General features: G+C 43.5%; 1 protein-coding gene across 1 annotated transcript in view; it reads right to left on the bottom strand.

Annotated features, from left to right (window-relative positions):
• Positions 1-1542: 1542 nt before the first annotated feature.
• Positions 1543-17130, bottom strand: part of SYNGR3 (synaptogyrin 3) — a 43036-nt gene continuing 27448 nt past the window's right edge. Inside the window, exons 2-4 of the mRNA XM_018561219.1 lie at positions 12613-12847; positions 6660-6802; positions 1543-2025 (exon numbers count right to left, since the gene is read on the bottom strand). Coding sequence (XP_018416721.1) covers positions 1816-2025; positions 6660-6802; positions 12613-12847 — 588 coding nt within the window. The 3' untranslated portion in view covers positions 1543-1815. The remainder of the gene's footprint in view (positions 2026-6659; positions 6803-12612; positions 12848-17130) is intronic.

Raw genomic sequence — 17130 nt, 5'->3', positions numbered from 1 at the left:
CTATTAGGTTGGCTGAAGCACTGTGTAGCCAATCAATTCACTTTGATTGGGTGACACCATCGAGGCACAAAATGTACAATGATCTCCTATCTTCATGTAGTCATTCCTTTACTACACCACTCCTGTCATTAAGTAAGGTTTCCAGGGATGTCCTTCTTAGGGTTTTCAACGAGATCAAGTATCTCGTGTGCACAGAACCATATAGAAGGTTCTGTTCTGATTTGGCACATTATAATGTTCATAGTCTTCATTTCAAGGATGGATAGAACCATGACAAAGTTCAGAAAGCACCATCTGCAAACTTAAAGCCGCCAGATACTCTTAGGGAGCCACTAAGGATGGACTTTCATAGAAGGTGTCAGAATGTACTTAACAAATCTAATATTAGACATTTTCAGACATTGCCTACCTGAAATTTATTTGGGCCTACTTTATTTAAAGGGGTTGTTCATTTTAAGAAAGTCGCCTATCGATGTACTTGGGCCTACTTTATTTAAAGGGGTTTTCCATTTTAAGAAAGTCGCCTAGAAGTGAGCGTTGATGGGGACCCTCATTATAGAATTCCCATTATTTATGCCAATCATTGCTCCTCAGTTTCAGTACATTGCTGCAGATTTGCTATCAAGACTGTTTCTTGAAACATTTGCAAGCCCCTCCTTGACCAGCGTTTCTAAGATGTTGCCAGGCCCTTTCTACTGTATTTGATTGCTTGGCACAGCTTTTTGTCCTTTGTCTTAATTACATGTTGGCCAAAGGTATAGGGTAAAGGTCTTTAGATTTCACCAAGATACCTGTTTAGGAGGAGGAGTGGCATCAGGCAACTGTGCTGAAATCAAGAGACATATACAGTCTGGTGGAGCAATTCTGTAGCTCAAACGCTACATTTACAATATCACACTTGTCCAGTACTTAATGCTCAGGTTACTATCTTCTGGTTTTAATGGTAATTAATGAAATATGAGAGCTGGGCTCTAAATAGTTGCTAGGAACAAAACAAATACTTTCTAGTTTCTCCTGTTGATGAAACATAATACTGGAAGCTAGATGGGAACGGCCATTCTCGGATTTCTGGGCTACATAACGGGTCCCAGACAGTGAAGCAAATCTATATGGATTCACTGCTAGTGATGCCAGTGACCAAGAACTAATATGCAGCCCAGGAAAATAGCTTCCAAAGTAGGCTTCTCACACAGGTATTTTGCTTCATTAGAATGCCTCATGTCAAAGGACAACTGATAAGTCAGACTGATGGTGTTGGTATAACAATACAATTACAGTATACAGTATTTTTGTGGCCCTTGCATCAATATGCAAGCTCCTCTTATCTTCTAAAACCCCCTACCCCCATGCAAAAAAGTCAAGTCAACTGGATCCCATAGATGGCTTGGTCAACAGAGATGGTCTAAACTGACAGTTTTTTGCCAACTATTGGAAATTGTATGGCACCTATACAGTAATCTGGTGGCCCGTTCAACCTTTTCTTTTTTATTGTATGCCATTCTCACTGCTCCCAGCCACACCATATTATCCTCCACAAGTCTGAATGAGGGTCAGTCTACCTTAGAGGGAACACTTTGTCTAAAAGAAGGATAAAATTAAAAAAAAGTATCAAATAAACCCTTTTCCGAACATATCACAAACAAGCAATCAATATCACAGTACAGAGTGCACTGTACATGGAACTACAGGAAAAAAATCCAGCACTGGTTAACACATATAAAGTGTAGAGCAGAATGCGCAAGTCATTCCATACTCTGTACTGTGTCAGCACACCTGCTTTATCTGCATACAAACATCTGCGCTGCCTCCTCTCCATCAGTAAGAAGGCGCCTGGTACCCCTTGGGGTTGATGTCCGCATTTTCAGTGAAAGGAGGGCTCTGATAGGTTTCCGTGCTCTCTATTCCGCTGCCTGTCGGGTAGCCTGGGTAGGCGCCATTGGGTCCGCTTGCAAACTGATCCGTGGCAAAGAGAGACATGTCAGTCCCTAAGCGGAATCGCTGGAAGGCCATCACTGCCATGACACTCTGGAGGAAAAGGTTAGGTTATAGGGTTAGCACGGGGGTTAGGACATGGCATGCAAAATGAGGTCAACAAGTTAACAAGTTTAAAAAACGATCTCCTGAGGAAGCACTTGGAGCGTGAAATGCGTTGAGAAAAATCCTATTCCTGATATAAGAGGCATCTATGTGCTGTATGAGTACAAGAGTATGTTACATCAAATTTGTGTGTTATGGTCATTTAGCCTCAGATTATAATTCTGGAATAGTTCATTTGGAGATCAGTTTGCTCTTTTCTTCTTTGAAATGCGTACATATCAATTATATCTTTGTAAACACGTTTTAGCCTTTGTATAATAAAGAAACCTTGTTTTATCATGTTGTAATTGCTTGGTTTTTGTCACCTGCTGTGTATCAAACTTTCTAGGCCCTTCTCTCTCTAAAATGCATTCTCCATGACACCCACCCACCAATGTATGGAGCCTGTACTCTAGAGAGAGGAACCACAAAGCTTGTTTCACAGTGCTAGCTGGCTAGGCAGTAGGGGGAAAGAACTCTTGATCAGGGTCACTGACAACAATAAAAGTCGCAAACCCTTCCCCATCTAAAGTTTAAAAAAATAAGGTTGCAAAAGGGCTTGGCTGGAGCTCTGCTTTAAAGTGACCCTTGCTATTTCTTTTGGTATCTCATCTTCAAAGATCAGCAGTAGTACACCAGCATAATAAGTCTGCCCGGATACAATGACATCACCCCTCTTTTCTTACTGGCTGGAATTATTATATTTTTCTATTGGCTGACTGCCTATTGTCAGCCAATAGCAGAGTGAGGCATCAGCTAATTAGAAAAATCCAGCCAATCTGGAACGGAGAAATGATGTCATTGTATCCAGGCAGATTTCTGAAGCTAAAGTCAATTTTTACACAAAGCTTTACAGCTGCTAAGTACAGATTGCTGAAGAGGAGCAACGAAGAGCTTTAACAGCCTACTTACTCAGACACTGTTAGATGACATAGCAATGAGTCGAATTTACTAAGAGCAGAGCAGGCAGAATCTGGAGCAGCTGTACATGACAACCAATCAGCTGCTAGCTTTTGTTTTTTTAACGTTTAACTGAACAAGCTGAATATAGAAGCTGATTGGTTACTCTGCATGGCTGCTCCAGATTTCTGTCTGCTCCAGTTTTGGTAAATTCGTTTTTTTGGTATCGAGTACAGATATTTTTTTTTCAGTACTCGCCGATACCGAATACCAATACCGGAAGTCCCATTGAGGAAGTCGGGCAGCGTGTAATGACTCGCTACCTGGTTTCCTAATTAGCCTGGAAGCCGGCTCCTTGCTCCCTCGTAACCAGGTGACGAGGATGCATGGAGCCAGCTTTCTGACCAATCAGGAAGCCGGGAGGCAAGTAATGACTTGCCGCCTGGTTTTCTGAGAAAGCTGGCTCCGTGCTCCCTCGTCACCGAGTCCTGATTGGCCCGGGAAGACCAGCTCCATGCTCCCTGGTGACGAGGGAACATGGATCAGGCTTCCCAGCCATTCAAGAAGCCGGGAGGCATGTAATGACTCGCCCCCTGGCTTCTTGATACCCGAATTTCCGGTATCAAGATAATTATCCGGGGTGTTTGGGCGAGAACGAGTACTCGGTATCGGCACTGACACTGATACTAGTATCGGTATCGGTGCATCCCTAGTAAATTCCCCTCATTATGTCTCTCTCATGGCTCACTCATTTCTGAAGCAGACCTTAACTCTGAGTTGAGCTGAGTGTTTAACTGGCATATTTCAGGAAGATGTAACTTGAGATCTAATAGATGCAGACAGAAATAAAGCATGTTCAAGTGTTCACATTTTGAGTTTATATTGTGGCTTTTTAAAATTACTTTTTATGTAAACTTTTTAATTTTTACTTTCTTATTTAACCAAATTTTCATTACTGTATTACATGTCTATTGTTGTACATTCTATTTCCAACAAATATATTGAGCATTAGTGGTGAACAACCCAATAATTGCTGGACCCTTAAAAGGTCATAAACACACAAAAGTCAGAAAGGAAGTGAACCAAAATGGGTTCTAATTGTAATTATGTCAATGATCTACATTCTGTACCCAATGTATACATATAGGACTTCTTTATCAAAGTAGAGGCATAACCAAATATTTTTTTAAGTTTTAGGTACAGTCGGGAAGGGTTGAAACTCTTGTAGGTCTATTTTAGTGCTGTATGTGTGCCCTTGGTTAGATTTTCCTTCTTTTCCTTTCCAGGAGCCACAACAACAACTGAGAAGGAATCTCTCCAAAGTGAAGGGAATTCCCCACAAAACAGGTGTCCTCATTAAGGATTACCCTTAATGTGAGTGTCCTCATTAAAGATTTACCCTTACTTCAGGTGACAACTGTAAAGTTTTGTTAGAATACACATTATTGTATCTTTAGCAATAACTCCTGCAGTATTCAATTTCGGTCACTAGGTGGCAGTGTTTATACGTTCTGTTATATATCTATGGTATATTATTATTATTATACAGGATTTATATAGCGCCAATAGTTTGCACAGTGCTTTACAATATAAGGAAGACATTACAGTCACAATACAATTTAAGACAAGATGGTAAGGAGGGCCCTGCCCGTGAGGGCTTACAATCTATGCTCTTTCGTATTGAATAAGGTAGAGAATAAAGCTGTGGCTTCCTTCCTGTTTTAGCCAAGCCATGTGCAGGATGCATATCAGACTCTGTGTTTGTGTTTCTCTGTCAGGCTGTGCAAGACGTTCCAACAAATTTTGGTTTTCCCACCTTTTGTTCTAGTGACCAGGTAAAATATGACTCTATCATGCTGGTAGACACACACAGCAATAAAATCTTGACAGAGGATCCTAATCCTTCCCTACTCTATCCATAACTAAAAAAGTTTTAGCTATACAATAAATATACATAAATCAATGCAATTACATCATGTATCCCCTGTCAATCTAATAAATTTAGGCCAGAGAGTAGGTAGGAGCGATTCTTACATTTAGGCTGTTGGAAAGGGGGACATATTTGTAGTCCTAATCAAGAGAACAGCCTAGGCAACAACCGTGCTCATCTATAGATACAGTACAGTTAGTGAGCATTGTCACACTAGGACAGAAATTGTGTTACTGGCAGGATCACCAGGTGAAAATAAAGGGAAAACACTTTTAAAAAGAAAACAAATGCAGCCACCATATATCTACGGGCTGGTAAGCTGCAATATGTTACATCTTTGGGGTTTAGATATGCTTTAACGGCCAAGAGATCCGCTCAGCAAACTAAGCTAATTTATAGATGATTCCATTATCTGTGAATCTGCTCAGTTTTGGTCTGATCTCCATGTGGATCAATTCACTAATTTCTAGATCTAGACGTGCAACTATAAAGTTTGTTATTGCAATAAGAACATATCACGGATAGTTCTGGGAGTACTTTACTGTTAATGGACTTTCATCTAAACTACTCATCAATTTGTATGAAATTGATATGAGAAGTTGATCATTAAACTGTTTTCTTATAAAACAGGACATCAATAAATCTATCACGCGCCAACTTGAAGGAAAAAAAGAGTCATGTTTGAAGCCTGAAAACTTCTACTGCCTTTTATATTCAGTAGATAAAAATCTGCAAACATGAGAAACTGGGAATTATAAAAAACGTGCAGGAAGTGAAGTCTTCTCCCACACACCACCAATGTAAAGGAAGCCTCCTCCACTGACCACCAATGCAAGGGGGCTTTTCTCCACTAACTACCAATGAAAAGGGGCTCTTTGCTGATGACCATTGTTAGGGGGCCCACTGACTCTCAATGCAAAAGCCCTTTTCCACTGACCACCATTGTAAGGGGATCCTTCTCTACTGACTCTCAATGTGAGAGGTCCTTGTCCACTGACCACCAGTGAAAGGGGATCCTTCCCCACTGACTCTCAATGCAAAAGGTCCTTTTCCACAGACCACCCGTGAAAGCAGATCCTTCTCCACTGATGATTAGTTTAAGGGGATTCTCCTCCACTGACTCTCAATGTAAAAGGTTATTTTCCACAGATCACCAGTAATGGGGGATCCTTCCCCACTGACTCTCATTTTAGGGGTCTTTATCCACTGACCACCAATGTAAGAGGGCCCTTCTTTACTGATCACCTTTATAAAGGGGCAATTTTACATTGAACATCATTGCAAAGGGAAGCTTTTAATCTAACCACCAATATTAAGTGGGCACTATGTCACTTTTCGGGTCTGCATTCTTGTTGGCATTAGATATAACAATTGTAAGCAGGGTACTCGAAATGGACATTGTTTCAAGGCTTTCTACTTGAAAAAAGGGTTGAGAAAGGATATAGAGTATCCAGCCCTTTAATGCATAAGTTACAATCTATTGACTTTATGTGGTAATTATGTGTTGAGAAAGCCATGTCGGTTCTACCTTCTGTTGTCTGGTAATGGCAACCTATGGTAAGATTTACTAAGTATAATTACGACACCTCTCTCACATGCACCTTACTAAATAGTAAAGAAATATATAAATGATATTATTTGTATTTAGTCAAACATAATTTTTTCCCAGTTCCAGACCCATAACATTGGATGCCACAGTGGTAACACCTGTTGATAAGTGTCACAAAAACCTAAAGAGTAGTCCTTATCTTACCCAAGAGATAATAGAGAAGAAGGAGAAGGCGATGGCAGCTCTTGCCGCGTCAGCCGCTTGGTCCACTTCCTGTGAGTAAGGCGTTCTTTGCCACTGGTTGGCCAGGAAACAGAAGCACACAAACCAGAGGAAGGCCCATAATGCTGTAGAAAGCAAAGAAAGAGACAGTAATGTGCTGTATGAGCTGAAAACCCACAATGGCAATGTGGTTAGTATATCTGTGGTGGTCTTTTCATGGATAATGGATTGACCTTAACAGGTTAAACAGATGTGAGGACGGGGCCAGAATTTATATAGCCAATATAGGCCATGGCCTAGGACAGCAAAGCCACCAAATATGGTAAACAGCCACCCACTTATCATGTTCCTTAACATAATTCCCTGTGCTGGAGCATTTTTTTGGGGGCCCCTCATTTAGCTGCGCCCCAAGTATAAACACTTGTATAGATATACCTTACCTTTGTAGAGCCTCCTATTTCTCACCAGCTGAAACATTATCAGGGCTATTCACAAAAGGGTGAATAGTGGGGAGAAGACAGAAGAAGGGAACAATCTAGGACAAAATTGCTGATTTGGAAAAATTTGTCAATTCAGCTCAATTTCCAGTTCAGCTATGTTGTCCTAGATTGTTCACTTCTCCTGCCTTCTCCAAACTCTTCACCATATAGTGTCACCATTTAACGCATAACCTTGATAACAATGAGGCTAATGAGGAGCCTGTTTGGCACAAAAACAGGTCCAGTTGAAATAAGCACCTGTAAACCTTAGGAATCCATTTAAAGCTCATTGAACCCTTAAACACAAACAAAAACACCTTGAAGTATATGTATAGGCCAAATTTTTGTTTACGTTTTGGATAGAGAAGGGGTTGAAACCTATGTCCCTTTATTTTTGTCTGACTGTGTCACATTGGTAAATCTTACATTCACATACTGTGCTACAGAAGCAACAGGAAGTGAAACAACATTTCTACAAAGTGAGGGGAATGTCCCTTTTTGGCACCAGAACAGATGTCCCCTTTAGAAGATGTATCTTTGCCTCTTGCTCTGGTGACAACTATGACATTTTGGATTTCCAATTAATTTCTGCCTCAGTGACAATGGTCATTCCAAGTTACAAAAGTAAGGGTGACTGTATCCAGTGGGGACACAAACAGCAGTTAAATGCTTTACAGGAGTTATAATCTACACTATCCACTATCCCCCCAAAAATTGAATATATATACACTTTAATGTCACAATTCCCATTGACTCCAATCTATTTCCCCAAAAAACTGAAACCCTGCCTACCAGTGCAGTCCAGCCCGGTCCTTATTTTTTCTGCCTCTGCACAATGGGTAAATTTTTGTTGGTCCACTAATAGATCACCCACTCCTGCTTCAAACTGATGGCAGAGTAGGGTGCACGTGTGCCTTCTCTTTTAGTTGTCAGCTCTTGGTGTACTGTTGCAGAATTGACAAAATGTCCATATCAGCTCACTGCCCTTAACCTTTGACGTGCCTTGTGTAATGCTCTATTTTCACAATAACAAAATCAGACCAGGAATTGGATAGCCATAGATCTTGTTGAGTGAGCAAGTTTTTCATAAATACTGTCCAAAAATCAGAATTGTATTGTGTTTTTCTTTGGAGTTGCCAAAAGCAGCATAAGAGGCCCTAAAATTAACAGACTGCCCAACACTTTTGTATATCAACCAAAACTCAGGTACAAATCTAACCACCTTGGAACTATCACACTCTAAAGCAAAGAAAAAATGAGTCATTAAAAAAGACCATTATATATTTTGCAGCTACATCTCACTACATCTTGTGCCACTGGCTAAATGACTTATACAGTCCACGGGTAGTTTGGACGAATGCTGTAGACACCGGTATTTACAGTTCTACTTGAAAGATAACCTGCAACTGCGAGTTTCACTTCATTGTGAAGCAGTGTAAAAATAAGGTAATGCGACCATACAATAAAACCGCACATTTATTTGTAACCTTTAATAGAGAGAAGTGTGTGATAAAACCGGAAAGCTTTGAAGCAGGGGGGTGGTTATATGTCTCTGACTTCTGATAATGATACATTTCATTCTAACAAGAGAATTGTGTATTTAAGATGTATGTATCCTTTCACATACAGTAATCCCCAATACCCTTTTCCCTTTCCACCATCAACTTCTTATTTGTTGATCCTGCAAGCATGCCTCCTTCTGCAACGCTATGTTTGGAGGTCCGAGAACCTTACAAAAGCATATTTCAATTTGCAGCAGCCTTGTCACCCTACCCTGCATCATCTCCCCATAGGAAAGACGGATGACGTAGTCATGTCGGCCCCTCATTGTGGAGAATGGATGGTCTACTGTATCCAATAGCAAAAGCAGTGGTTCCAGAAAGGAGGAGGGCTCCTCCACTTGTGTGTGCCACAAGTGTCCACTCACTGGCCCTGCAGGAGGATAGAATGCAGAGACTGGGTGGTTTGTGACCACAATGAAACCACCAACAAAAGATATTTATCTTCAAAATTATTAATAAACATATGTATAGTCTTTTGGGCTATCCATGCACTTTACTTGCTACAGAGAGCTTCTTGCTGATTGGTTTTCATTTTAATCCCGACATTCATCTTCTCTAAGTGCACCTACTGTGCACAAAGCAGTATGAAGAATTTAGGCAGACGCAGTGAGATCCTTGCTTCGCAGGTCCCCAGGTATATCTTCCTCTCCCGTAAGTAAAACGTTGAGCATAACATCACCAAACCTCATTCCAAATCTCCAGAGACTAGCAGTCAGAGGCAGAAGTTCCTTAGATGATCCCAAACTTGATGCATCCTCATTTGCCCAGATAAATGGCTATGTGAATACATAACAGGCATGTGAAGGGACCATGCCCTAAGCTGGAATTTCCCCATATTAAATTTAGTTCATGTAGTCAGTCTGAGCTCTATTTGTTATTTGTTGTTTCTTGGCATTCCCTTAAGTTCTGGAAATTGTTTGCTTCTGGGTGTGTTCTCCAGCAGATAGAGAAAAAGTAGAAATGTTCTGAGTTATAAATATATTTGATTTATTTCCCTCTGGCCAATCACTAGGAGATTTATTGCCAGTGATGCATGCTGGGGAAGGGATAGGGAATACATATTTGGGGTGACCTTCCTGAAGAGGCTTCACGACCAAGCTTCTGCCTGGACAAGATGCTAGAATAGGAAGAGTCTTGTCTTTGCCTCCCAGGCCTGCTGCCTTGGGAGGGTGTTGCTGGAAGGAGGGTCTGAGACTGGGCCTAAGGAAACTGAAGTTGACATGTGTCTTTTTTGTTGTCCTGTTGTAGGGTAAATCCAGAGAGAGTAGAGCAGAAAGATGGCTGCCAGTATGGGTTATGAGAAGCTTCTGTGCTGAAGCATGTTCTGGAGAGCTGAGTATAGGCTTCTGCTGGTGGACAATGCAAGATGTTCTCGCCGCTCAACCACTAAGGTACCTTTTGAGTGATTGCATTGGGCATGGGTTCTGCTTTTTCACTAGAATAGAAGTCTGGAGCTGTATTTTTGCCTGTTTTGGGGTATCCTGTGCCCTAACCCTTTCTTTTGGAGTTTACTGAGCTAAGTAAACTTGTTAAACCTTTTAAAGTGACTGATGCCCAATTTCCTTTAACCTCACACCAACCCAAGGATTACGCCTTGAGAGTTGAAATGCTATCTCGCTGCGTCAACTGGGGGTCTTCCTCATCCTCCCAGGGGTAAGGGGATGCTACACGTGCCTAGGCAAAGGAAGTGAACTGCTATTTTTAAGGAGACAAAAATTAAATCTTTCAGGGTACTGCATAGACACAATGTACATTTCTAGATGTTTCCTATCAGATAGCAAATCTTCACCTTACAGCTCAGGTCCACTTTATTAATAGGTCCACTTTCCTGTCTATAAGGGAACTCTCTTGTTATTACCGCTTTCTGTCCATTCCTCAGTAATTGTACTCAAGAACTCTAGCACAGGGCTAAAACCATTAGACAGTAGTGAAGGAACCCATTAGATGTTCTACAATGAGCTGAGAGTGCAACGTTCACATTCTGTTCAGTGTATAATTAGTAATAACTCTGTTTTCCACACACTGCAATAGAGAGAACATGCGCTCCTTAATGCCAGCTACGGAGTAGAGACTCTGGGCTTACGTTCAGCTAATAGGCAAACAATCTATAATTACAGCATACACTGCCTAAGTGAACAGTCTAAGTCTGAGTCAGAGCCACTACAGGCCATAATCTGCCGAGATGACTGCAGTCCTACAGTACAGCCATGGCCAAAATATGTTCTTATTGTGTTAAGCAAGGCAAAACATAATTCAGAGCCATCACTTACTGAAAAGGCCAATACAAAGGACCTTAAAGCCAGTTTACTTAATAAATTACCTAATTACATAAATTACCTTTACTCAGCATCTTCATGTTATGTAGTCACCCAGCCACGGATTAACCCTCACTTTATTTCAGCATGGAAAGGAGCCATTCTCCTCTACATCCATTTCATAAGACCAGTCTAGCTTCTTTGTAAGAGAGTATAAACCTAACTAGGTTGCCGCTCGCTGAGAGGACCAGGGAGAACCCCCCCCAACTTCGTCATTTGATGAACAGGCCAGGAGACTCCTGGTCTATTCCCACCCAGCAAGGTTTAGATTGGCCACATGCCTCATCCATGCCCATTCTCAACTACAGTTCTCATTTCATGTTGGGAATTGTAGTTCATTCTAGTGGTGCCTCTCATAGAGCAGAGCTGATGTAGCCACTTGCTCTGCTCTATAAACCCCTGCTCTCTGTGTGGAAGCAGTGGTCTCTCTGCAGAGGTCCAGTTACCCCCGGTGAGTCATACCTAGACCTGCTTTCAACAAAGGGCATGTTTCCTGCTGATTGAAGACCTCTGCAGAGAAACCTCTGCTTCCACATGGCTGGTGACAGGCTTTTCTACTCTGGACTATGGCTGCTTTCTATAGAAAACAAAGTGTTTTAAACACCTCTTGGTTTGATGCACCTGGACTTGTTTTAAACTGTATGTTCAGTTCAGCTTTTACCCGTACTCTGGGAATCCTTTGTCATGGGAGTACCTTGTATAAAATATGTATTTGTGATATAAACAAAGCAGAAGCCCAGATTAAAAGATAACTGTTCAAAAATGTTGTCAGTACCTTCCAGTACGCTATCTTTTGAGCATTGACATGGACTGCCTTAACACGGCGTGCCCTAACGCACTAACATGTGTTGCATTAAGGTATAGCATAACGTGAATGGGCCCTAAGACTTGAAGGCTGACGATTGAACATAAGGCATTGCATAATGTGAATGGGCCCTAAGACTTGTAGGCTGACAATGGAACATAAGGCATTGCATAATGTGAATGGGCCCTAAGACTTGTAGGCTGACGATTGAACATAAGGCATTGCATAATGCGACTGGGCCCTAAGACTTGAAGGCTGACGATTGAACATAAGGCATTGCATAATGTGAATGGGCCCTAAGACTTGAAGGCTGATGATTGAACATAAGGCATTGCATAATGTGAATGGGCCCTAAGACTTGAAGGCTGATGATTGAACATAAGGCAGTGCATAATGTGAATGGGCCCTAAGACTTAAAGGCTGACGATTGAACATAAGGCATTGCATAATGTGAATGGGCCCTAAGACTTGAAGGCTGATGATTGAACATAAGGCAGTGCATAATGTGAATGGGCCCTAAGACTTAAAGGCTGACGATTGAAGATAAGACATCTTTGAACTGAGAATGTGTGCAGTAAAAGATGGGATTTGAGTGCACATTCACAACATAGGAACAGCAGCCCAGGAACATGAGGTGCATACAACACCCTACGGATCCCATTTCAGTCCTGCAATGCAGACCACCGAAGAGGAAAGGCCTGGTGGAAATGGTTTGGTAGAAACATGGGTATGATTGGATGGACATGGCAGGGGGAGAGGGGGACTGACACTCACCTGAGAAGCCCATGTCCAGAATGACAGCCTTTTTCCTGTCCTTCACGCTGCTGATCTGTGGGAAGTTAATGTCCAGGATGATGAAGAAGACACAAGCGAAGAAGGCGATGAGTCCGATGGATATCGCGTAGTTACATGCTCCTTCATTTCTGTTGTACACACAGTGCAGTTCAGGACTGTTAATGTTGATGTAACCTTCATTTATTATGGAGGCGAAGACCACGATGGAGAATACCTGAAAGGGTTCAAAATGTCAAGTTAGTAAATAACGCCAATCCGGCTCCACAGACAACATCTTAATTTTTTAAAAAGTGGCAAAGGGACGCACCAGGCAAGACTGAAAATTAAAGTGTATCTAAAGCCATTATTTTCAATGTGATCTCTACAATGATTTCTCGGGTCTGCATATTTGCTGTGCCCATTATGAGGGGTTCCCAACCTTCCCGCACTATGTTCCTGGGTCTGTATATCTGCTGTGCACATTATGAAGGGTTCCTACCATCCATTAACTAAATGATCTGGTCTGCACAGATTTCATGCCCAATATGAGGAGCTTTCACCATCCCTGCTCTGAGATCCTGGGTCTGTACATCTGCTGTACCCATTATGAGGGGTTCCTACCATCCATGAACTGAGTTCCTGGGTCTGCACAGATTTCGTGCCCATTATAGGGGCTTTCACCATCCATGTTCTGAGTTCCTGGGTCTGCACATCTGCTGTGCTCACTATTAAGGAAATTTCCACTCTCTGCTGAATATTATATTTACTTTATACTATGGACAATATGACAGGAGGAGCCAAAACACACAAAGGTTGGTAAGGAACACCCAAAACTCCCAGCTGGACAGGAGCAGAGTTGTGAATTATGGCAATGAGGTCTAAGTGGTGGAGCATTCAAGACGTATAAGATGTCAAGAGCTGACTCAGCCCTTCAAGCTCCTCCCATGCCGTGCATATCACGTTTGGGTGGACTGACCCTTTATTGGGCACACATCCAGAAAATATGGAAAACTAGTGAATGGCAGAAGCAAGAGCACATTTTGATTTATTGTAATATTGATGTAACTCACGTTTTTACACTCTTGCTGTCTCGGTGACCACTCGTATGTCGGAGTATGAGAGTGGTCACCAGGACAGGAAGACAAAGGAAATAACCCAATATGGACAGAGACAACAATAATAAACTCTAACCCAAAGACTAGAAAAGAAAAAAAGTTCTGATAGTAATGTATTGTGCAGAAGATTTCATTGGTGACTCATTGAAGAAAAACTAAATGTGTGGATGTTAAAGGAGAACTATGGGGAAATGCCTTAACCCCATAGTTCTCCTTTAAGAAGGTTTAAGAATTATATAAAGCCCTTCTCTTTAATTAAAGTGTCATGATGCAGCCATAAAATATACGGGATTTATTTATTTTAGAGCTTAACTGGCCATCTATCTATATATCACTCATACTCTCAGATGTATGCTTGTATAAGAGATCCATGAGTGACTGTGACTAATAATCTATGTACAATAGGTTGTGTATTACAATGTATTACCTAATACAGAAAAGAAAGTCCAATTTAGCATTTTATCTCCCCGAGTCATCAGAGTGTCAGTTGTGAAATCCAAAAAGACTCGTGGCTGTGCTCAGATAACGGTGTTCTTATGTAAAACAATATACGGTATGTTAAAGCAGGACATCACCTAGACCAGCACTTCTCAACTTTTCGCATCCTTTAAAAGTTTAAAAAATCTCAGGGCACCACAGTCTAAAATGTGATGGATTTTAAGTGGGAACCCAATGCAAAAAAGTGGGGTTCCCCCTTCATATCAAAGTGTCCCCTTCACATCACAGGTCCCCTTTCACATTAGAATCCCCCTTTTACATCAGAGTTCCCCTTTACATCAGGAGTTTCCCCTTCACCCCCTTTACATCACAACACCCCTTTAATATTTGAGTGCCCCTTTTTCACATCAGAGTTCCCCCTTTACATCAGGATCCCCCTTCACATCAGAGACCTCAGTGCTCCCCTTCACATCAGAGCCCTCAGTGATCCCCTTCACATCAGAGCCCTCAGTGATCCCCTTCACATCAGAGCCCTGAGTGCCCCTCTTCACATCAGAGTCCTCAGTCCTCCCTTTACATCAGAGTCCTCAGTCCTCCCTTTACATCAGAGTCCTCAGTCCTCCCTTTACATCAGAGTCCTCAGTCCTTCCTTTACATCAGAGCCTTGAGTGCCCCTCTTCACATCAGAGTCCTCAGTCCTCCCTTTACATCAGAGTCCTCAGTCCCCCTTTACATCAGTGTCCTCAGTCCCCCCTTTACATCAGAGTCCTCAGTCCCCCCTTCACATCAGAGTCCTCAGTCCCCCCTTTACATCAGAGTCCTCAGTCCCCCCTTCACATCAGAGTCCTCAGTCCCCCCTTTACATCAGAGTCCTCAGTCCCCCCTTCACATCAGAGTCCTCAGTCCCCCCTTTACATCAGAGTCCTCAGTCCCCCCTTCACATCAGAGTCCTCAGTCCCCCCTTTACATCAGAGTCCTCAGTCCCCCCTTCACATCAGAGTCCTCAGTCCCCCCTTTACATCAGAGTCCTCAGTCCCCCCTTCACATCAGAGTCCTCAGTCCCCCCTTTACATCAGAGTCCTCAGTCCCCCCTTCACATCAGAGTCCTCAGTCCCCCCTTTACATCAGAGTCCTCAGTCCCCCCTTCACATCAGAGTCCTCAGTCCCCCCTTTACATCAGAGTCCTCAGTCCCCCCTTCACATCAGAGTCCTCAGTCCCCCCTTTACATCAGAGTCCTCAGTCCCCCCTTCACATCAGAGTCCTCAGTCCCCCCTTTACATCAGAGTCCTCAGTCCCCCCTTCACATCAGAGTCCTCAGTCCCCCCTTTACATCAGAGTCCTCAGTCCCCCCTTCACATCAGAGTCCTCAGTCCCCCCTTTACATCAGAGTCCTCAGTCCCCCCTTCACATCAGAGTCCTCAGTCCCCCCTTTACATCAGAGTCCTCAGTCCCCCCTTCACATCAGAGTCCTCAGTCCCCCCTTTACATCAGAGTCCTCAGTCCCCCCTTCACATCAGAGTCCTCAGTCCCCCCTTTACATCAGAGTCCTCAGTCCCCCCTTCACATCAGAGTCCTCAGTCCCCCCTTTACATCAGAGTCCTCAGTCCCCCCTTCACATCAGAGTCCTCAGTCCCCCCTTTACATCAGAGTCCTCAGTCCCCCCTTCACATCAGAGTCCTCAGTCCCCCCTTTACATCAGAGTCCTCAGTCCCCCCTTCACATCAGAGTCCTCAGTCCCCCCTTTACATCAGAGTCCTCAGTCCCCCCTTCACATCAGAGTCCTCAGTCCCCCCTTTACATCAGAGTCCTCAGTCCCCCCTTCACATCAGAGTCCTCAGTCCCCCCTTTACATCAGAGTCCTCAGTCCCCCCTTCACATCAGAGTCCTCAGTCCCCCCTTTACATCAGAGTCCTCAGTCCCCCCTTCACATCAGAGTCCTCAGTCCCCCCTTTACATCAGAGTCCTCAGTCCCCCCTTCACATCAGAGTCCTCAGTCCCCCCTTTACATCAGAGTCCTCAGTCCCCCCTTCACATCAGAGTCCTCAGTCCCCCCTTTACATCAGAGTCCTCAGTCCCCCCTTCACATCAGAGTCCTCAGTCCCCCCTTTACATCAGAGTCCTCAGTCCCCCCTTCACATCAGAGTCCTCAGTCCCCCCTTTACATCAGAGTCCTCAGTCCCCCCTTCACATCAGAGTCCTCAGTCCCCCCTTTACATCAGAGTCCTCAGTCCCCCCTTCACATCAGAGTCCTCAGTCCCCCCTTTACATCAGAGTCCTCAGTCCCCCCTTCACATCAGAGTCCTCAGTCCCCCCTTTACATCAGAGTCCTCAGTCCCCCCTTCACATCAGAGTCCTCAGTCCCCCCTTTACATCAGAGTCCTCAGTCCCCCCTTCACATCAGAGTCCTCAGTCCCCCCTTTACATCAGAGTCCTCAGTCCCCCCTTCACATCAGAGTCCTCAGTCCCCCCTTTACATCAGAGTCCTCAGTCCCCCCTTCACATCAGAGTCCTCAGTCCCCCCTTTACATCAGAGTCCTCAGTCCCCCCTTCACATCAGAGTCCTCAGTCCCCCCTTTACATCAGAGTCCTCAGTCCCCCCTTCACATCAGAGTCCTCAGTCCCCCCTTTACATCAGAGTCCTCAGTCCCCCCTTCACATCAGAGTCCTCAGTCCCCCCTTTACATCAGAGTCCTCAGTCCCCCCTTCACATCAGAGTCCTCAGTCCCCCCTTTACATCAGAGTCCTCAGTCCCCCCTTCACATCAGAGTCCTCAGTCCCCCCTTTACATCAGAGTCCTCAGTCCCCCCTTCACATCAGAGTCCTCAGTCCCCCCTTTACATCAGAGTTATCAGTCCTCCCTTTACATTAGAGTTCTCAGTCCTCCCTTTACATCAGAGTCCTCAGTCCTTCCTTTACATCAGAGTCCTCAGTACCCCCTTCACATCAGTGTCCTCAGTCCCCCCT

This window comes from Nanorana parkeri, unplaced genomic scaffold (genome assembly GCF_000935625.1).
Source record: "Nanorana parkeri isolate BGI_ZX_2015 unplaced genomic scaffold, ASM93562v1 scaffold508, whole genome shotgun sequence".
NCBI lineage: Eukaryota > Metazoa > Chordata > Amphibia > Anura > Dicroglossidae > Nanorana > Nanorana parkeri.
This window is presented reverse-complemented; position numbering and strand designations above follow the sequence as displayed.